This window comes from Mytilus californianus, unplaced genomic scaffold, assembly GCF_021869535.1.
Source record: "Mytilus californianus isolate M0D057914Y unplaced genomic scaffold, xbMytCali1.0.p SCAF_1, whole genome shotgun sequence".
NCBI lineage: Eukaryota > Metazoa > Mollusca > Bivalvia > Mytilida > Mytilidae > Mytilus > Mytilus californianus.
Genome location: NW_026262581.1, coordinates 96,426,183 through 96,449,825, shown reverse-complemented (window position 1 = coordinate 96,449,825; position 23,643 = coordinate 96,426,183). Strand labels below are relative to the sequence as shown.

At 33.3% G+C, this 23,643-nt stretch overlaps 1 protein-coding gene across 1 annotated transcript; it reads left to right on the top strand.

The window, feature by feature from the left end:
• The first annotated feature begins 270 nt into the window (after nucleotides 1–270).
• LOC127710663 (E3 ubiquitin-protein ligase MARCHF8-like) lies at nucleotides 271–22,622 on the top strand. Its single transcript, XM_052216619.1, has 4 exons — nucleotides 271–545; nucleotides 10,424–10,577; nucleotides 11,451–11,620; nucleotides 22,219–22,622. Exons 1-4 carry the CDS (start codon nucleotides 366–368, stop codon nucleotides 22,573–22,575), a joined length of 861 nt encoding a protein of 286 aa, XP_052072579.1. The 5' UTR covers nucleotides 271–365; the 3' UTR covers nucleotides 22,576–22,622.
• The last annotated feature ends 1,021 nt before the right edge of the window (nucleotides 22,623–23,643 follow it).

Below are 23,643 nucleotides of genomic sequence, written 5' to 3'. Positions count from 1 at the left end.
AAATATTTCGGTGATCTTCATGGGTTCGATTGAAACATCTTCAATTTTGTTACCGGACAATAGAAAATCGTTCCGGGTAGTATTACTATGGAAATTCATTACCATGAGTATAATCAGAAACGGATCTTTTATCAGAACACCAGCTCTCCATAGTATTTTAAACGAACTATATCATCAAAATTGCGATGAAAATGGGCATCTAGATTCTGTCTTGCGCAAAGAAAGATGTTCAATTTTCCCGAACATATTTTTTCATGTGACGTCATCAAAAGTAAGCAGACCGTAACGTTCAGATAAAATCGTGTGGTTGTAAAAAAAAAGTTGTAAATTTAAATTATATCCTGAAACATAAAGGAACTACTCATATGGATAAGAAAGATGATGATAATCCGCTCGTCAAAACAAACACGGATGAAGATAACGCCTTACAATCAAGTAATGTACAAATTGAAATGTCGTCAAATGTGAATTGTGGAAATAAGGACAAAGATAAGAAAGTGCCAAATTCAACTTCGCAAAATGATGAGGAAATGTTTTTACTGCAGGTAAACTACTAATTGTACCTTTTGGTCGACTCCGTGACTTCTCAAGGCTGAGATTTAACGATTTATTGCACGTAACATAATTTTAAAGATAACTCTTATTTTCTGTTACTCGAATCCATGTTATGTTAAACTGTTAAGAACGAAAGACAGACAGACAGACATACAGAAATAAAAGATCATAAATGGAAAACAAATCATAAAGTGATTGTGTCTTAACAGAACTAAACAAAATTTAAAGTTCCTATACAAATTTAACAAAAAGAGATTTTGGGATATACATCAGTGTTGACCAAACAACACAAAATATACCCAACATCATGACAGTGGGTACAAAGCAACTTGTCGAAATCAATTTTATTTTGAACCAGTAGTCCACAGCTTCCACAATAAAGTACATTTAATTATCTTTTGATGCTGATGTAACTGTTTCCTAAACTATTACAATGTCATTATATAAAATTACATTGTTTCAACTACAATTGCACGCCAATCTTTATCATAAAGGACAGTTGATTGGACAAAAGTGATGGATTTCCACGCCCATATTAAACTGAAGTAATTCCACATAAAGAAAAACAAAATCTGCAGGTTTTGTGATCTTATAAGAAAAGCAAATATTTAACAAATTCAAATTCAAATTCTCATACAAAGAGAGAGAAAAAGGGGGGGGGGGGGGGGGGTTGGGTTAGGAGGGTGTCATCCTGAATTTCAGGGAAAATAACAAAAGCTGAATACCGAAATCCCGAATAAATAAAGCATTTTTTCCCGAATAAGTGTAAATCCCTAATTCACACAAATATAAAGGCCCAACTCGACGTCCCGAAAAGATCTCTAGAGTTCAGATAATTTAAATTTTCAGGAATTAAGATTATACAAAAATATTTTACACAAATTTGTCTATGGGCGCATAAATTTGATATAGGTTGCTAGCTGGTCTGGATTTTGATAAAAAAAAATAACCAATCAGATGCATAAAATATCTTATGTCATGGGTCATGCACGGACTGTCTTACTTTACAGGGATGCTTATGCGGCACATCAAAGATAAGATAAATTTTAACCAGACATTTACCCATTGTACATTTGAATGTACCACAAAACTTAAATTCACTTGAATACACTGACCTCTTATCTTGTCGACATTGAAGCCCGTCAGACAACAGAAGAATCCTTGATGAAATTTAAAATTTAAACAACTCTTAATTTTCACGGGAACGAATATTGTAAAAATAAGACGCCAAGGTCTAAACTAACTCTAGCTTATAATGAAGAAAATGTAATCTAGCTTATAATGAAGAAAATGTAAACCGTCTTGAAGCAAGAAGGTCTCCTAGTGTACACGAAGTTTTGTTTGTGGACATATGTTGCTGGTGGATAAAGTCTTGCACCGACTGAAATCAATGTAGGGTTTACAGAGAAATGACGATTTAAGGGTTCGAGTTATGTATCATTTAATTTGAGTAAAAATATTATCCTTGTAGAACATTTGCTGTCATTTCGACTCGAGTCAAACTCAAATATGCATATTTTATTGTTTTGTAGATTTTGTTCAGTCCCCCCCCCCCCCCCCCCCCCCTTCCCCTTTCCACTGAAATTAATTATTCTTCTTGAAGAAATTTTGAATCAATAAAAATATTTTAAAAAACTAACTGTAAAAAAAACATATATTTTCCGTGCTCTATTGTGTTTTAGGGTAATAATTTTCATGCCTGGCAAGGCAATTGTAACTCGCAACACATTTTATATATTCAACGATTCATTCCCTGGGTTGTCATATTTAAATGATTTGGAACAGCCCTGAAATAAAATAGATAATGAAGTGTCCATCTCCCGAGTGCAGAAAACATAAAATATGCAAATTGATAGATAAACATTTGGTTCTTTTCCATATTCAAAACATTTCGCATTATTTTAGAATTTTTATAGCTTTTCAGAAAGCTTATTGAATTTTTTAAAACAACCATTTTATGATTTGGTATGAGTACAATATGAAATAAGGAGATGTGATATGGTTGCCAATGAGAACTTTCCACCAGGGACCAAATGACGCTCGAGAAATGACGTAGATGTTAAAGCAACTAAAAGTCATCGGCCTTCATTAATAAGCAAACCCCATACCGCAATAAGCAAGCCATAAAAGGCCCGGACATAACAAAATGTAAAACAACCCGAACGAGAAAACAAAAGCGTGAATTATGCACAAAACAACAAACGAATAACAAATATGATTCATTGCAACGAACGACAATCACTAAATTACAATCTCCTGATATTGGACAGGCACATAAATAATGCGAGTCAAGCATATTCATGTGCGTTATAAATTACATCAAAGACTTTCTTTATTCAAAGAATAAATTCGAAAGTACATAATTATTACCAATTCAACATGACAAAGAAGGTTTATAATGGAATGTCTTTCGGATTCAAATTAATCAAATTTGGTTAGCGATGCAAAATTTTACATAAACATGTAAAATTATTTGTGACAAATAATGACTTTATGAGCAACAGATAGTAATTGAGATTGGGAAACAATATTTAAGAAAAATGATAGACTGTTTAATAATCAGATTCCAGTAGGATTTTGCAACTTTTAGATATTTACCTTGCAAGTTAAAAAAAAATACAGGGCAAATTGGCCACATCTTTTTGCATCGAAGAACATTCGGCGAAAATAATATTTCTTTTTATCAATCACATTTTTGTTCATAAAAGACATCGAGTGCTTTAGTAAAGATTGACATTTTAGACAAGTGTGTGAAATGCATTTCCTCTTTTACAACTGTATATAAACCGAAAATGTATAAATTTTAATCGACAAAGAGAGGCACGTTTTTCCGGACTTTTATGCAAAAGAGAACTTTACACAATATTTTCAAGCAAGTTCAATTTAATCTTTCATTCATACAACTCCTGATCACTCCTCTGTTTTCATATTTAAATGAAATCAATAGATCTCGTAAAACTTACGATTCTCAGGCCCCGAATTCACTAAAGATACAATACAACATGTTGTATCGTAATTATTTATCGTAAATATACGACATGCATAAGACATGTCGTAATTTGTATTCTCCAACGTTGTCGTAGTACTGTTGTAAGTTTCTCGCAGTTGCTAATGTCGTAAATCTACAGAACAATCATTTTACGTAACAGAGGGGGATTTTGTTCAGCAAGTGCCCGATTTGAAATCCATTTATAATTTAGTACAATGCTCATCACACTTTGTCTTATAAATATAATTAATAAAAACCATTTATGCTAAACTACTAAATTATTTCAAATATTTTTCTGTTTGTAACAATTTAATATGTTACAAGTACATGTACCATTAATGCGATATTTGTCGCTGGCTTGAAAAACAGGAAATTTGTAATAAAATTACGTAAATCAAATAAGAATTAAAATTTAACAAGAGGAAAATTTGCATGCTTTCTCTACTTTAATTAATTTTGAGAACTGATAATGCCGTATATTGTAAATGTTCGAAGATTAAAGCTTTTCTGTCGATTTACCTCCACCTGGAACGCCCAAACCCCAAATTTATAAGTACAATCTAAAGCATTATAATTTTCGATAGTGTTGTCTATATCAAAATAAGAAGATGTAGTACGATTGGAAATGAGACAACTCTCCACCAGAGAACAAATGACCGGTAGAAGTTAACAACTATGAGTCATCGTGCGGTCATCAACAATGAGCAAAACCTATACCATATAAGCAAGCAAGCTATGAAAGGCCCCGAAAAGACAAATGTAAAGTGACAATTTAAACTTGAAAACGAACGACCTGGTTTATGTTAAAAACAATAAATTAGATAGATAGATACATTTATTCTCATAAAACCATGCAAGTACGAAGACTAGAGAAGTCAAAATACAAAATATTAGATGTGATAACGTAAAAAAAATAAATAAAGTAAATAAAAAAAGATAAAAATATATAAATTGAATAGGAAATATAAGAATATATGCACAAGTAAAGTAAATAAAACGAAAAGCAAATATAATATTTGGGTTTTGACACATGAATTATCATTAATAAGAAGTTAAATGTTTACAAAACAGGAACCTGTTGTTCAGTAGTTGTCGTTTGTTGATGTGGTTCATGAGTGTTTTTTTTTTATATAGATTAGACCGTTGGTTTTCCCGTTTGAATGGTTTCACACTAGTAATTTTTTGGGGCCCTTTATAGCTTACTGTTCGGTGTGAGCCAAGGCTCTGTGTTGAATGACCGATAGAAAAAGGAGCTAAAGATACCAGAGGGACACTTAAACTCATAAATCGAAAATAAAATGACAACGCCATGGCAAAAAAAAGAAGAAAAAAAAACGACAAACAGATAAACAATAGAAGTTAGCAACTATATGTCACCGTGTGATCATCAACATGAGAAAAACCCTTACCGCATAAACAAACAAGCTACGAAAGGCCCCGAAATGACAAATGTAAAATAATTTAAACAAGAAAACTAACTACCTGGTTTATGTAAAATAAAATAATGAAGTATCATAAATAAGAAGTTTATAAAACTTTGAACATTTCGAAATACTACTGATTTTCTACCCTAGGAATATAGATTACCCTAGCTGTATTTGGCCAAACCTTTCGGGATATTGGTTCGTCGATGCTATTCATACATCGTACTCTATTTGATTTTGTTAATTCTTGTGTCACTGATGAGTCGTTTGAATACGAGAACAGCTTCTTGCATTCAAAATTTAAATCCTGCTATCTATGATGAATTTATACATAACAAACGAAATCTGCTGAATTACAGGCTCCTGACTTGGGACAGGCCGTGACACTTGTACCTAGGACTAATTAGTAAATATTCATAAATTGGTCGTAGTAGTTACTTTTTAATTATTATTTTGCCTTACCAATGACATTCTTAACTCTGAATGTATTTACCATATGAGGAACAAAAAAGAATTCAGTTATATCCATCTTAAGAGTCTATGGTTAAAGTATTTGAACAAGATTAAAAAGAAATAAACAATCTGATTTTATCCTGTTACTAGAACTCTTATTTATTTATATTCGTGCACTAATAGTTATTTTCATGATAACTTATTATTTTTCTTTTATTTCCCTTATTTGTTAACTTTGTAGATAACAGTTAATTTTTCGAGCTTTACAACTGTATGGGCTCATTTATACGACAAAACGAAGTAGTCAGATAACTATTCCCCCGTTGTTAAATAAAGGCAACAGTAGTATACCGCTATTCGAAATTCATAAATCGATTGAGAAAAAACAAATCCGGTTAACAAACTAAAACGGAGGGAAACACATCAAATATAAGAGGAGAACAACGACACAAGAGAAACACAACACTAAAATGCAACACACACAGAAACGAACTATAATATAACGATGGCTATTTTCCTGACTTGGTACAGGACATTTTAAGAAAAAATGGTGGGTTGAACCTGGTTTTGTGGCTAGCCAAACCACACGGGAGTCTGTTCGTTGGTTCGTTGGTTCGTCTGTTTGTTTGTTTGTTTGTTTATTTGTCATTCTGTCCATCATTTGTATCAGCAACTGCTCCTTAGCAGCTTGATAGAATTTTGAAAGAATGTTTGGGTAAAATTTGGGAATGCATAAATATCTGCACACTGTACATAGAGCCCATTTGTAACTCGCAGAATCTTTAACATATAATGATATTGTGCTCCCTCTATATTATTTTAAGTCCGAATTATTTTTTGGGTTTCTCTTACCAAACCATGGAGCTTGCCATTATATTTTTCCGATATCTGTCTGTATTTTGTTTATTTACGCGAATCATTCAAGACGGAAAACAATATTATTTCGGGGTACTTCTCTTTTGGGAATATCCAGCTCCCCATTACATCTACTTGGATGTTTAAGAATGTTTCAAACCGATATTAGCATATATCAAGTTGTTCTCTATTTAAGATGTACTTCCACCATCATAGAGACATACTCATAATTACAACTTTATGCCTTTGAAGTCTGCATCTATAAATAGGAAATCATCGGGCTTTAATAGGGAAAAGAACTATTAAAAATACTCTTGTTCGTCTAATGAATCGTTCGTTTTCTGTTATATTAACGCTGCCTCCGTTTTTACGATCACGATTGACAGTTACGACAGGCATCGAGCAGTCGTAAGTGTATTACAATATCTACAACACATCGCATCGAAAGTTTCTTTTGTGAATACAAGTTGCAATTTACGATATCGTAAAACTTACCTTACGACAGTCGTAACGTTACGATAGTTTTGTGAATACGGGGCCGGGCCCCGTATTCACAAAACTGTCGTAACGCTACTACTGTCGTAAGGTAAAGTTTACGATATCGTAAGTTGTAATTTGTATTCACAAAAGAAACTTACGATGCGATGTGTTGTAAATATTGTAATACACTTACGACTGCTCGAAGCCTGTCGTAACTCGCAATCGAAATCGTAAGAATGGAGGCAGCGCTAATATAAGACGACCAATTCATTAGACGAACTAGGGTATTTTTGGATAGATCTTACCCCTATGAAAGGCCGATGATTTTCCTATTAATAGATGCAGATTTTCCAGGCATAAAATTGTAATTATGAGTATATGTCTCTATGGTGGAAGAACATCTTAAACAGAGAACAACTTGACATAAGCAAATATCGGTATGAAACATTCTTAAACATCCAAGTAGAGTTATTGGGGAGCTGAGTATTCCCAAATGAAAAATACCCCGAAACAATATTTTTTCCCGACTACCTTGTTTTGTTGTATAAATGAGCCCATACAGTTGTAAATCTGGAAAAAAATAACTGTTATAATACAACACATAAGTGAAATAAAGGAAAACTAATAAGTTATCATGAAATAATTATCAGTGCAACAAATATGAATAAAAAGAGTACTAGTAACATGATAAAATCAGATAGTTTTTTTTTTTTTTATCTAATTCAAATACTATAACCATAGAATCGTAGGATGGGTATAACTGTATTCTTATTTGTTCCTCATATGGTAAATACATTCAGATTTAAGTATGAAATTGGTAAGGCAAAAGAATATGTAACTTCTAGGACCAATTTATGAATATTCATTTATTAGTCCCAGGTACACGTGTGCCTGTCCCAAGTCAGGAGCCTGTAATTCAATGGATTTCGTTTGTAATATATAAACTCATCATAGATATTGGGATTAAAATTTTGAATGCCAGATGCGCTTTTCGTCTTCAAAAGACTCACCAGTGACGCTGGAATCAAAAAAGTAAAAAACAAGTTGCTTTCTTTAAAAAAAGAAAAGCAATACGTGAACAATAGTTTTCCAAACATCGAGGAATATATCAAACCTCATTATTTGTAATTGCAATGACCATAAGTTTTAAATAAATAGAAAATCTTTGTCTCACGCCAAAGAATATCACTCAGTGTTCTTGAATCGTTTTATATCTATAGAATAATTTTAAGGATTCAAACGCATATTCATTAATCAACTGTTTCGATATGGCATCCTTTTTGCATTTAACCAGAGACATATAATACCGTATTATATTTCTCTGAATTAACACATCAAAAAGGTATCTTCTAAATTTCCAGGATTAGCTGGCATTGTTTTAACATCAGATTAATAAAAAAAATATGGACATATGGTATGATTGCCAATGAGACAACTATCCACAAGAGTTCAAATGAAGTGAATGTGAGCAATTATTGGCAACCGTACGGTCTTCATGGCCGTACTTTATTCTGTTTTTGTTTCTACTTTGATGACGATTAAGAATATTTTTTCCAGTATATTCCTCTTGAAACGATTATGGTTACTCCATTAGGTAAAATAAAAAGTAATTCCACCTATGTAATTTTAACGTACAGAAGTTTAATTATAAATATTATTTTTTTTCTTATCTCTATAGTAACAGTAAAATACTAATGAATATTCATTAGATCAATTAATTAACTCGACAGAAAAGCTTAATCTTCGAACATTTACAATATACAGCATTATCAATTCTCAAAATTAATTGGAGCAGAGAAAGTATGCAAAGTTACCTCTTGTAAAATTGTCATTATTATTTGATTTACGTAATTTTATTTCAAATTTCCTGCTATACACACCAGCGACAAATATCACATGAATGGTACATGTACGTGTAATATTAAATTGTTGAACATCACGGAAGATACAAACAGAAAATGTTTGGAAATAATTCAGAAGTTTGGCATTAATGGTTCTTATTTATTATATTTATAAGACAAAATGTGATGAGCAATGTACTAAATTATAAATAATTTTTTTAAACTTTTTTTTTCACACAAATGTAAGACGCAAAATATACAGAATGCCACAGCTTTATCTTATTAAATAAGAATAATTTCCATGTATTAGCGATAATTTTTGAACTATAATTATTAAAGGCACTCACACTGTAGATTCAGTATAGAAATGAACTCGTATATCCCATACATATATAATTTGATGTAAAAAATAAATAAGGTATTCTGAAACTATATATCACCATTAGCCTGGGAATGTGATCCCGAGTCCGAGTGCATTTAATATGACATTATATATTGAAAGCGTTTGAATTAAAATTCAATTTGGATTTCAAATCGGGCACTTGCTGAACAAAATCCCACTCTGTTACGTAACATGATTGTTCAGTAGATTTAGGACATTAGCAACTGCGAGAAACTTGCAACAGTACTACGACAACGTTGGAGAATACAAATTACGACATGTCTTATGCATGTCGTATATTTACGATAAATAGTTACGATACGACATGTTGTATCGTATCTTTAGTGAATACGGGGCCAGAATATCTTTCACAGTTGATAGATAAGTATTTGAAACATCGATACTAAATATATCATGCTGAAATTTTCTTTCGTATGCACCGATTTTTTTTTCTTTTTTGGAAGAGGATGCATTTTTTTTAAATAGACTGTTTGACTAAATGTCTTGAAAAATTCATTGCTTGTTTTGAAAAAGAATGGGAAAAGTAGTTCATTTCTACTGAAAATTATTTTTAATTTAATAATTTTTTTTTCAAATTGTCCCGAGAGACGGGTTGTCTATCAATTTAAGAAGGCGGGGCAAACGGTCATTATAATCTGTCAATGTCATTAATTTTACCCTTTTCTCTCTTTATGAATAACAAGTAATGTACAGGTTTAATTCAGGCGTATCAAGAAAATGATAAATCAAGAAACTACTTTTCAATTAAAGTTTCCAGTCACATTTGACAAATGCACTTCCTTTTTTCTGCAAATAATTTTGAATTGTTGTGTTAAAACATAGTTTCGTTTAACCATTAATTTCTTACTTCTCTACGTTATTTAAAATGGACTATAAACACATGTTGATTGGAATTTCACACAGAAACTAAATATTCAAATGCAAAGACAACCGTATTTCCCCGACAGTTTGAAAACAAGTAAATTCATCGTGCTTTTCAACCAAGTAAGTGATTCGCTTAGCAGACTTGACATAGTATGATTGCTTTCTTCTTTAATTCTTTACTTTTGGAGCTTCTTACAAAGATAGATAGAGTCTCTTTCCGCTGAAGTTGAGGTGTTCTTAGACTCAGTATTTATAGTGCCTTTAGAGACGAATAGAAACTGCAACTTTCTATCGTCTGATTAAGTTTTCTTAAAGCATACATATATATATATATATAGACAGGCTAGAGACGACCACTGTTTGTCATCTAATTAAGTATATTTAGCGACCATCATACACTACAGACAGCCACTATCTACCACCAGACTGAGTATCCATTGTGCTTTCACAGACTAGATGTGATCGCTTTCTACGTTATAAATATATCCCCAGTTCCCATACATATTTAATACACCCCGGGTTCCTTGCTGTATATTTGCGTTTTTCGTTTTTTTTTCAGTCATCGTCTGGCAGTGGATCGGAAAACAGAGGCATAGAGAATTCAGTAGGCACACCTAACAGCGAAAGTATATTGTTTCCTATTTCACCTGTTCCATCAACGTCGTCGTCTGATTCAGTTTGTAGAATATGTCAACTGGCTGGTAAAGAAACGGGTATGAAATAAAAATATACTAGTTAAGTTTTCAATCCTGTTGGAGCCCACTTTTTGACCCCTTGAATTCGAAAACTAACAAAATGTTATAGACCTATTAAATAACATCCTTTAGATCTTAAGACATATTAAAACTTGTCGGATATCAGCAATAATACAGTTGAATTTTTTGCCTGCATATTTGCTTAAGGTAAAAAAACAACAATTACTGTCAAGAACTACCAGACAATAAATATTGTTGAAAAGCAAGTTATGAACAACACAAAGTGTTGTTAACTTCCCAACTAGCAAAACACCACAATATTCAAACTCATTCTTCGTGAAATCAGTGATCGAGTGGTACCACCTTGAAGACACTGTAATGCGCGCACCGAGCGTTGAGAGCTTCAAACCTGTTTTTGCGCACCATCAATAAATCGACGGCGCTTTCTCTACTGATGTATTAAAGCCAGTATTGGTATCCACAACGTACTCATACAAATATGGTTGAATTTGTTACGCACGCTGGCATATCTTTACTTTGCATCTGTACTGCAGTCCAGATGACCATTAACATTGTCTTTCGTGGACAGTTTTCTGCACCTTGGATCACCTTGCCTATACTTACTTTGATAATTTAAAAAAAACAAGTCCTTTGGTGAGTAGAATAAAAAAAGATACCGAGGAAGCAATGAATCTTTGAACCAACATGAAACATGTATGAAAGTTTGGTTTTTAGGGTTCATTTTTTTAGTTCAACACCAAAAGAGAGGCGAAAGATACCAAAGGGACATTCAAACAATAGTTGTTTTCAATCGTTAAGTTTTTGTCGTGAGTCTTAAATAATCATACAAACTGCTGGTTAGACAAACGTTTTTTTTATCTGTGTTTCTAGGAGAGGAAATAAAAACTACAGAATGTTTTTGCCGAGGGAATATGAGTTCAGTCCACCAGAGTTGTCTGAGACAGTGGGTATACTATAAAGGCTCCAACAAATGTGAGATTTGTCATGGAAGGTTTAGTTCTATATCTCCTCCCACCACACCAGGAATTCTACAGAGAGAGGTAAGGGCATGGTAGTAAAGAATATCAGTGACTTCAAAAAAATTTATTGCATATAGCTGTTTTGGTTGAGATGGCACTAATATGATATTCAATCATAAGTAGTTTCAAGAAGTTTAAAAATGCATTAACATTCGTCTAAGAAAAAAAATGCTAGTGTTTATATGCCTAGCGAATTGGTTTCGAGGTCGAGTTGAGATGGGACTATATGGCACCAAATTGTTTTACAAGATTGCTAATGCACTGATACGTTATTGTGATTAAAAATTATTAAAATACAGCAACATAGAGATGACGTATACTGTTTCACACTTTAGGTCCGTTTACTTATTCCATCCTTTCCCGATATATTGAAATGGTAATAGTACGTTTATTTGCCAAACAATGAAAGTGTGAACCTGTAGAAAGGGCGAACTGCATTTGCGTCAAGTTGATGACCAATCAACCATAGTCTATCGTTTTGCACGCACCAATCAACCAATTTTTTAACTTTGCATAAGCTACACTACTACATTCAGGAATCAGATGGCAATGCTGTATAATATCTATAACAATATAAACAGAAAGCAGATGAACATATAGTATTTACACAGTTCATGACATTTCCAGTTATCATTATGTGACATATCAACACGATTTGATTTACGACAAGTTGTAATATACCTGACTTAGGTGTGGGGTACTAAAGACAAGTATAAAATATAAATAAACGAAGAGCTCTCAAATTACATCCTTTTACTTTGGATTCAAACACAAAAAGAGGCTGATACAAGTAATAATCACAACAATGATGGACAAGGCAATAGAGTTCCGGAAAATACGGATTCAACATACAGATATACAACATCCCCGCCCAAAAATGAAAAAAAAATCACATATTTTTCAAATAATGTTGAATTCGTATTAAAAAAAAATCAAATTTTCATTCATATATGACAATACAACATACAAAATAACAGGCCGCACCTTTAAACTTCATCATCTATTACTTAATTACTAGTTTATATTTCTCATGTTTCACAGACATGTAAATAAACATACATATGCCCAAATGCTGGTTACTCTTTAACTTCAACATAAATATGATGTAGCGAAATCTTATAAAGTATAGCATATTATCATTTTACTGAGTTTTAGTGTGCTTGTTAAAAATTGGTAGATATACAGTACGGGATAAGATTCAATGGAGTCTCTGCTCCTGGCTAATGGTTAGATACACCTTATAATGAACAAAATTTATAGGTTACACTATGAGCGCCAACTTTCATGGTACCAACCCTATCATACACATAATCTCTCGATAAAATAAAACAATAAAGTGAAACAAATAAATTTCAGCAGAACTATAAACCAGGGTTATTTCTGAGTCATCTCTTGCACCACTAACACACAAATTATATTTCTTTTCTTACTGTGCACAGACAGATTGAAGAATTAAATGCTAAGATTTCCATCAAATCAATCATACATAACGTTTGACATCATACCAAAACAAACCTTCATCAATCTTTACTAACAAGTAAATTTAATTATCTCAGTACTCCATTTCAAAACTTTAACTTCTACCTCTATGAAATTTAAAAATATTTCACATGTTGAGGTATACCAAAAAAAAAAACTAACCATTAGCAACTACATCAAAATACAACAATAAATCCTATAAGATAGCTGTTCTATCTTGTCTAATCAACATATGTACATGTGGACCAACAAAAATCGTTAACACAGTGAACGTTGACGGTATTTTCGCACTCAGTGTATTTCAGAAAATAAATTAACTGTTCCGTTTAAATCTTTTTAACAGTAAAACAAATTAACTGTCTTAAGTGAAATGAGCCTAAACTTGAAAGTCTTATAAAATGGAAGTTCTTAAAATGAAAATACTTTTCTCAAAACTTTATATACCTTAATAAGCAAATAAGAAAAAGAAAAAAAATAAGTTCTATAACAAAAAAAATTAAAAAAATCTTTAAACATATGATAATGTTTGCAAAAATGGTATGTACTAATCATAAAACTGTAAACACATAAATAAAATGTATCTTCAAAACAGTTCAGGTAAATTTCGAACAGAATAATCAAACAGTAAATCGTGTTTTGTTAGTTTCGATATGCGTGAGATAAATCTCACAGCAAAATATTTTATGTACAGCCTTCTTATTGCGTTGTCATGAGATAAATCTCACAGACATGAATTTACGGAATAACCGGAGGTGGCCTTGACTTTAATAATGCACGCGCCTTAGGTCCTAACTGATTTTCATCGATCCAGATTGCGTTTTGTGCCGGTTCCCCTATTAAATGTGCAAGGTAACGAATATTTTCATCGTGATTTTTCTTTGCTAAAAATCTTTTCACTTTCAGTAATGTCCCGTCTGACGCAGAACTTGTATCGGTGCTTGATAAACTTACGAAACTGTCGTCTCTAAAGCGAACAGGTTTTTGTCTTCGTCTTATTGAACGCCGTAGATTTGGCACTTCTGGAGCTTCGTCGTTATTTGTGCTAGATTGGTCACTTATTGAAATATCACGACTTGTTGACGCAGTATCGACGGTGTCTTGTTTGCTGATGACACGACCCATAAAATATTCACATGCATGGATTTGGTACGCGAATATAAGCAAGCTTTAAACGGTTAATGTGAACTGGTTGTGGAATAATTTTGTTTGTTTTGGGGTCCATTAATGAATAAAGATGAGGACTGTCTATGTGATGAATAATATACGGCCCTGCTTGCTTAAGCTTAAACTTCTGACCAGCCACTCTGGGGTCTTTTCCTAAGTACACATATCCCCTTTTTCTAGAGACACATTATGAGCTTTCTGATTAGCCCGTTCAATCATTTATATTTTAGATTTTTCTGAATTTTCACGCACTTGATTTCGAATAAATTCAAGTTTGTCAGCAAACTCCCGAATATAATTGTGATAATCTTTTGGAATTTCTGAAAATGCGGTTTTTGTTACACATGATAAAGGAAATGATGGCCTTTGTCCATAGATAATCTCAAATGGTGAATATTTTGTTCCTTCATTCACGGAGTTTTTCATAGAAAAGACGATACTTGGAATAAAATCCTTCTAATTTGTATTGGTCAACAAATAAGGTGTAATTCGCTCTGCTAAGGTTCTGTGTGAGCGTTCGCAAGTTCCTAAACAGTGATGTGTAAAACTTGGTGTGAATTGTTGTTTGATATCTAAAAGTCTACATTTTCTTTTGTGCATTTTCCTATCATCTCGGATCTATGATCGCTAAAAAGAGTATCAAAAACACCAAACTGAGTGATGATTTTATAAAGTGCATGCGAAACAGTAATTGGGTCAGAATTTGGTATAGGCTCTGTAAAAATAAACTTACTAAACATATCGACTGCAGTACACACGTAGCTGTTGCCTGACTTAGACACTGGAACAGTACCAAAAAGGTCAATTTCCCAAACTTGAAAAGGACGAATTGGAGTCTGAAAAGCAACTATGTCGGCTTTAGTCTTTCTGGTAGTTATCTTACGACACTGGCAAGCATGACACGATTTAATGAAGTTGGACACTTTGCCTGCTTAATTTGAAAAATAATAATGTTCCCTTATCAAATCTACTGTATGCTGAATCCCTCCATGGCCTCCAAGTGGTCACAGTGAATCGTGGTAAAGCGAAATAATTGTTTTTTACGGCTATTTCATGTAATGAAAGCTGATACTGACAAAATTGTTGTGTTCGCTTAGATCTCGCGACTCTAGTGTGAAAAAGCAAGTCATCGAATAAAGAAAAATCTCCTGATTCCAAAAGAACTTTACGAGCTAGTTTTTGTGATTGTGGTAAATCGCTTTTTTCTAAATATCGGAAAATATTGCCAAATTGCGGGTCATTAATTTGTAACTGTTTTAAACTTTTCGGACTGAAATCACAATTTCTGAAAATTTGCAGCGATTCTATTTTCTGTTGAACAGTTTGCTCATCGGAAATAAAATTAACATCTGACAAATCGTCTACAATTTCCGATACTAGGCTATCACTATCGGGTATATTTGTTGAGCTTAACGCAGGTTGGCTCTCCTCAACGGTATTTGTAATAAATTGATCATTTCAAGGACATGTTTCGCCTGAAGTGATCATCATAAGGTTTTCATCACTAGTCTGAGAAAATGTTATTTCCCCATCGGAAGATTGTATACAGAATTTTCTTTTTCGGAAATTTGTGCAGTTGAATCAGACATGTCAGACGCCACCGGTTTCTCGACTATCGATAAGGGTTGATTCGTGCGAACTCGTTTCTTTGTATATTTGCGAGTGACACAATCATCATTTTCCTCGGTATCGCCATCTTATTCAAAATCAGTTTGTTTTAAAGATTCACTGACTGGCCTACTAAACAAATTCTGCAAAATATCAATATTATTAAGCTGTAGCTCGTCGGTGTCACTTGATTTGTCACTACATAATAAGTTTGTAAAAGGCATTTCATTCGGTGTAATAATATTTCCGACATTTTCGGTGTGATAGGGGAAATATGGATCAAGCTGGTCCGGACTTACAAAACCTGTTGTTGACGATTTGTTAGTCGCACGGGACAGAGCGTCGGCGACTTGCATGTCTTTACCCGGTTTGTATCTCAATTCAAAATTAAACTGCTGTAATATGGCGATCCATCTTTCATAGATTGCTCCTTTTAACTTTCTGAAATTGAGAAAGTGGCTTAAGTGCTTGGTGATCGCATTCAACTACGAATTTTTGTCCCCTTAAATAAATTGAACAGTCTAATATTGCTGTTACCATGCCAAGAAGCTCTAATTTCGTGGGACCGTAAGACCTCTGCCATTTACTTAGAGACTTTGGACCAAAACGAATTACGTGCAATACTTCATTAGTATCTTCCGTTGGGTGGCGTTGATATAACATATATCCTATTCCTTTACACGACGTGTCAACTGCAAGGTAAAACGGCAGGTCGTACTTCGGGAACGCAAGAACTGGAGAGTTCACTAGTAATGTTTTAACTTTCTTAAAAGCCTGTTCCTGTTTGATTCCCCATCTAAATTTTACACATTTTTTCAGTAACTTCGTCATTGGGTCAACTTCCGCACTAGAATTGTGTATGTACTTTCGAAACCAGTTGAAAAGTCCAATGGCTCGTCGTAAATCTTTAACTGATGTTGGCGATGGCATATCTAGTACTGCACTAACACGATCGGCGGGAGGTTGAATTCCGTCTTTTGATATCAGATGTCAAAAACACAAGAACTTTGTGCGAATGAACATTTCTTCGGTCCAAGCTTTAATCCGGCAGTGGCAAGACGATTGAAAACTTCATTAAAATCACCAATATGATTTTCAAATGTTTCAGAAACTATCAGATAATCGTCCAAGTAACACAAACAAGATCGAAATGTTAAGCCCTTCAAAACGTTGTCCATCAATAGCTGCATGGATGCTGGAGCGGAACTTAAACCCATCGGTAAACGGAGAAATTTATATGATCCAAAACAAGTGTTAAATGCAGTATATCGTTGACTTTCCTTTGAAATAGGTAATTGGAAAAATCCAGAGCTCAAATCTATAGATGTAAGAAAAACTGGTTTTCGGTCAGAAAAAGATTCGGTTAAATCTTGTAAATCTGGAATTGAATACCGGAAGTCTTGACATTGACTATTTTAGTACCTGAAGTCACCACAAAATCGGAACTGTGACAAACTTGTAGATTTATCCATTGCATTGTTTTTGGATTTGGGTCTCGTTCGTTTAGATACAAGAACTATCGGACTAGTAATCGGTATATCTTCCGTTTCTTGAACCGTTGAAATAATACCTTGTTTTAGTAATTCATCCAAGTGATCACGTAGTACATTTTTCTTGTCCGGTGACAATCTATAAGGTTGCTGATGCTTTGGTTTAAAGTCCGGTTTTAAGCAAATGTAATGTTTAACAAGTTCCGTATATCCTAACCTTGGATTTTCATCGGTTACAAACAAATCTTTATATTGAATTAAAAATTGTGATATTTGCCGCTGTTCATCGGTTGATAAATGTTTCGGCAATTCAAAGTTTGACAAAAACTTGGACTCAGTTTCTTCACCTGTAGTATGACTTCTATTATCTAATTGTACATTTTTAACAAAGTGTTTGTCCTTTTCATCTGCATTGATTAACATGTAATCTTCCGTGAACGGTTCAAAATTAGCAATAACGTCTCCACGAGAGATAAGAATATGGTCATTAGTAGGATTTAATAACTTGATCGGAACAGTTTTATGGCTATTTACAGTAACTACGGCCTTCGAAATTAGAAGTCCGCTTTTCAACAAGTGAGAACTATTCTGACACATTCCTGTTTGTCCCTGTAGAATATAGTTTGACACTTTACCACATATCAAAAGTTCAGAATTTGGATCTACAGTAATAACATGCTTTTGTAATTTAACTTTTACTGTTTTATTTGAGACAGATAAACTACTAAAATCCAATACAATTTTCTTTGAAATTAAGTAACTCGTACAAAGAATCAATGGATGAGAAGATTGAGTTAGAATATATGTATGAATCCAATGCTTGCCCTGCGGCACTTGTATTTTTACGATACATTTGCCAACAATATTAACTGACTGGTTATTCGCCAAAACTATTTTTTCTGATACTGAACATATTGACGTTTTACAAGTGTCCGGCAAAGAATCATAGAAACTTTAAGAAATAATGTTTATTGAACTTCCAGAGTCTACAAGTGCTGCGACAGATATGTGATTAACCTTGACGGTCATATGAATAAATTGAGATTTGAAACTAGTTAAATTTTCATCAGTAAATTCGCAGTCTTCAGTATCAGTGCAATAATGAGCATAATTTATTTCTTCACGTTGACGACTTTGAGGCGGACTCCTTTTTCTGGCACCTATGGATGAACGCCCGAGGGAGCGTGCCTTATGACCCCCCCCCCCCCCCCCCCCCCCCCCCCGGTTCGACTGGTGTCCAGGATTACTATGATGGTGACACTGAAAAGCACCATGTCCAAATTGCTGACAAAGTTGACACTGCATAGTTGGACTTCTTTCACCGTGACCATTCCAGTTGCAGTTTGCTCGAAAATGACCGGGAGCCTGACAATTAAAGCACGTTTTTGGTCGGTTATTTCCTGCCTGACTTGAAAAGTTATTGTTGTAACGAGGGTTTTGATATTTTGGAGGCATTCTTGGTTTGATATCGGTACTTTGTGATTTTATTTCTGATAATTAATGCATTTGTGAGCTCTTTAACTTGGTTTTGTAAACCTTGAACCGGATTATTGTCATTAACAACCATTGGCTTAGCAGCTGCAACACTAACTACATCGTCCTTCCTATACCCATAAGCTTCGCCCATTTTAGCGGCGGAAAATGCACTAGCACTGACTTTATGTGTACCAGCCCTAACAAAAAACGCAAGCTGTTCCGGTAAACCCTTGATAAACTGAGAGAAAATTTCATGGTCCTTCTTTTTCAAAATCTGAGCTTTCTCAACTATCTGTCCATAAAAATCTTCCAAAATTTGACCCCTACTTAATTTCATATTTTGAAAATTTTCGCTCTCAAGGAACACGGTCGGACTTTGCCAATCTAACTCTATATACTTTTCATCAAAAATTGCAAGAAATTGTGTGTTCATGTGCGTTTGCTTCCCGCATCTAGTGAATTAAACCATGTTAATGCAGGGCCTGTTAAGTTAAGGTGAAAAGCGGCAATCATTCTTTGATCATCGACATGGTCAATTTTGTGAAGAGTTGCAAATGAAGTAAATACTTTTACAAACACCGATGCATTTTCGTGGGGATATCCCCCAAATTTGCGACAAGCAGCCAATTTTTCCATTATTGCAGAATCTGAATCTCGAATGAAAATACCTGGTTGATTTGCCAATGGCACAGAAATTTTGGGAGTGTTAACTGAAGCAGTGAAGGAACTAAAGAAAGTAATTCGTTGAATTCGGCATCCTCAGATTCGTAATTTCGTGGCATATAAGTGTCTTCTCGTCATAGAAAATTAAAATGTAATGAGATAAATCTCACATTCATAAACAGTTTTATTCGAGTATACAACCATTGGAAATTAATAAGGTAACGAGATAAATCTCACATACATATATTCATACATGCATTCAGTGTTATGCAGTTCGACGGCCATTTTCTGCCCGCGCGTAACGTGGTGAGTCAAACCACGTGTTTTCTACTGTTGACAATTATTTCAAGGCTTCATTTTAATGTGAATTCTAGACAGTTCGGTACCCAGACAAATCGGCATCAGGACAAATCGGCACCCGAGAAAGACATTTCGGCACCCAGACAAATCGGCACCTAGACAAATCGGCACCTTATAAAGATAAAATCAAAATATAGTAAAACAACCATTAAAGTTACCTGGCACTGATATATGTATGTGGGTATGAACTCAATTAACAAGTTTAGTGTTAATATAGCGATTATGTTCGACTGTTTTTACGCTTTTATGTTGATGGATTTTAATATTAAAACAATAAAATATAGTTTTCAGGTATTGTGTTGTCTTTACAGATGTAATTATCAAACGAGAACACAAGCTGAAATACAAGCTATACACTTTTGATCTCTCATTTGTCTCTATTGAGAAATAATCAGATTTATACATAAAATACAGATTAATGCATAACTACAATTAATTATGATTTAATTAAATGATGTTTATTCAAACACCGTCATATCTAACAATATATATATCTTTATTCTCATCACCAAATACATAGGTACAGAGAAGACATGCATGTAATACAATACATTAAATACATAAACATAAATATACAACATATACAACAACAACAAAGACAAAAAGAAATTATTCAGGAGGACACACTCGCTTGTTTAAAATTCGTATAAACTTACATAAATTTATGAGATCTGTCCTATTTGTAGACGACATAATTTCACTAAATAATATAATATTTGGCCTTATACTAAAATTTCGATTTATAAATTTATTTCTCTCTTCTCTAAAATGTGAACAATTAATAATGTAATGGAATTCATCTCCAATATCTAGCTTACATAAATTACACTTTCTTTTTTCCCTTTCTATATTGTACCATCTTCCAAGTTCGACTGGAAGTTTATGGTTACATATTCTAAATTTACATAATGTTAAAAAATCTTTTTCGTCTAAAATATTAAAATATTCTTCAAAACACAATAAATTCTTAAAAATACGATAATTCAAGGCTTTGGAACAGTTTTGAATAGTCTCGTTCCATGTTTGTTTGAATTGATCACACAATCTTACTTTGATATTATATTTCAACCATACATCATTTAAAAAGAGCTGTGTGTTCCAGATATAAGAAAATCCACATTCATCAAATATATTTTTAACACATATTAACCATCTAAAATCTATGTTTTTAGTACAATACAAGTGGTACAGTAGCTTATAAATAATACAAGAATACTTTGACTGCTTTCCCATAATTAATTTAGACCAGTAGGATATCATCCTTAATTTTACATCAATAGCAAGTGGAAAACGTCCTAGCTCACCGTATATCATACAGTTGGGAGTGGAAGATTTCAGATTTAGGAGCAACTTACAAAATTTTAGATGAACCTTTTCGATAATATCACAGTTACTGAATCCCCATATTTCTGATCCATATAACAGAACAGGTTTGACTACTCTATCAAAAAGATCTAACTGACAAGAAACTGATAGGCTATGAAATTTCCCCCTTTTTAGTATCTCATACATCGCTTTTGTCCCTTTTTCAACTTGTGATTTAATTGCCTTTTTATAATTTCCCGTTTTTGTCAATAAAATACCCAAATAACTAAACTCTTGAACGATTTCTATTTCTTGATCATCTAAAACAAAGTGTAAATTGTCTGGTAATCTTCCATATGAAAAACATAATATTTTGGTTTTGGATACATTTACTTTTAATTTCCAGTAGTTACAGTATTCATTAAAAAAATCTAACTGTATTTGAAGATCTTGTGGTGTTTCAGCCATCAAAACAGTATCATCTGCATATAATATTAAAATGATAATCAATTATGATTTAATTAAATGATGTTTTACTATTCATACACAATCATTCAAGATTTAATTAAATGATTTCAAATTTTGTATTGCATATTTTATCTACGGATTATAATATTACTGTAACAATTCTTTCATTTTTCCTAATATATATATTTTTAAAAAAATGAGGTGTCGAATTGTCTAGGTCCCGAAATGTCCAAAATAGATGCTGATATGTCTTCGGACTTGGGTGCCGATTTGTCTGGGTGCCGAAATGTCTTGTTACCTTTTAATGTTTCATATGGTCATTTTGTATATATCAGGTACCAATTGTTTCGATTTTAGGGTTCTCCACCATGTAATATACCTGACTTAGGTTTGGGGGACTTAAGACAAGTATAAAATATAAATAAACGAAGAGCTCTCAAATTACATCCTTTTATTTTCAAACACAAAAAGAGGCTGATACAAGTAATAATCACAACAATGATGGACAAGGCAATACAGTTCCGGAAAATACGGATTCAACATACAGATATACAACAATGTACTCGTTCTTTTTAAAATTAACTAAGATACTTTTTTGTATTACAGGCATTACAAAATCTGACATGGCAGATAGAGAGAAGCCGTCCATTTAACAGACGAAAACGTGCGATAATGACAGCTGTCATCGTATTCCTTGTTATAGTGACATGTGTTACCGCTATGTTGACGGTCAGTGCTGATAGAGAATTTGAAAGACTCTCTTCCAATCCATGGGTGACGCAAGATCAAGTTAACAATTCCAACATAATATTTTCCATCTGTATTGCATTTTCATTTTTCTGTGCCACTATGACAATTGGACTTATAATAATCTGGTTTGGAATGGAGTGTTGTTTCATCATGCACAGACGTGGAATTCTTAGGAGGGCAACGTCAGCACTTCTGCGCAATGATTCAGTTTGAAAAGACAAATATACTATTGTCTTAAATAAATTGATTCAAATGAGGAATCTGTCTTTGTATATTACATTGGAAACAGAGTTGTTTGCCAGCTATCCCAAAGGATATTTAGTACATCTTGAATCATCAATAATACTATTTTTTATCTGGCGGATTCACAGGCTTTGTTGTTTTGTCGTTTGTAAGCGTAAGAAGAGATCAGAACTGACCTCGTACAAGTTTATGTTCTGGCAAAAAGTCACAAGTGGATGTGCTTAATGAGTTAAAAGACGCGAGTGTTGGAACCACCTTTTAAACGGTCTTTAGAAAAGTGAACAAACAAGTTGCACAAATAAAAAAATATCTAGAGCCAAACTTTAAAATTATGAATATATATAATTATAATTTAGATCTATTTAACTTTAAGCCGGAAATCACCGATGAATACTAGTATCTTTATATTGATTTAATATTTCTATTTTTGAAGAAAAAAAAACTAAAATCTTCGTTTAAATTGTCAGAATGTTCTTACTGTAAAAAGCAAACGTCCGCGTTTGTTTCAACAACAAGCCACCCCATCACAAAAATTGGATATCGTAGTACTCTGATTTATTTGTGCCTTTGATCGTTTCTTGATTGCAAGTGGTTGTGGGGACGATGGCAAATTGAATGACCTAGTATTAATGTGTGTAAAGGAATGACTAAATTAATTTTTTTACAAAATTGAATGTCACCAATTTTCTTATGTTCTTCGTTCAGCAGCTTTTCCAATATTGAAACATGTGCTCGAAGTAGCACCCCCATATCAATTACAAAATTCCGAAAGTTTCACTTAAGATTAATACCGATCTACTACACTATTTTCTACATATTTCTATCCTTTATCACCAATATATAAAACACTGCCATGTACGTCATACAAATAAAACATAAGAATTTTCCTTGTGTCATAAAGTCACCTATGTTGCACATAAGTGGATTTATAAATGAAAACAATACTTTATAAATTTCATGCGTCCGAAGTGCTTTTCTGGATTATTTTTTGTCTGATTTCTTCATCAGGAACGCGCAAAGCCGAATAATTGAAAGCTA

Bases quoted from the DNA above. Each gene is read 5' to 3' on its own strand.
- LOC127710663 (XM_052216619.1), top strand. From the start codon at position 366: ATGGATAAGAAAGATGATGATAATCCGCTCGTCAAAACAAACACGGAT. The intron at 546-10,423 runs GTAAACTACTAA...TTTTTTTTTCAG, and splicing joins AGGAAATGTTTTTACTGCAG to TCATCGTCTGGCAGTGGATC. The intron at 11,621-22,218 runs GTAAGGGCATGG...TTTGTATTACAG, and splicing joins CAGGAATTCTACAGAGAGAG to GCATTACAAAATCTGACATG.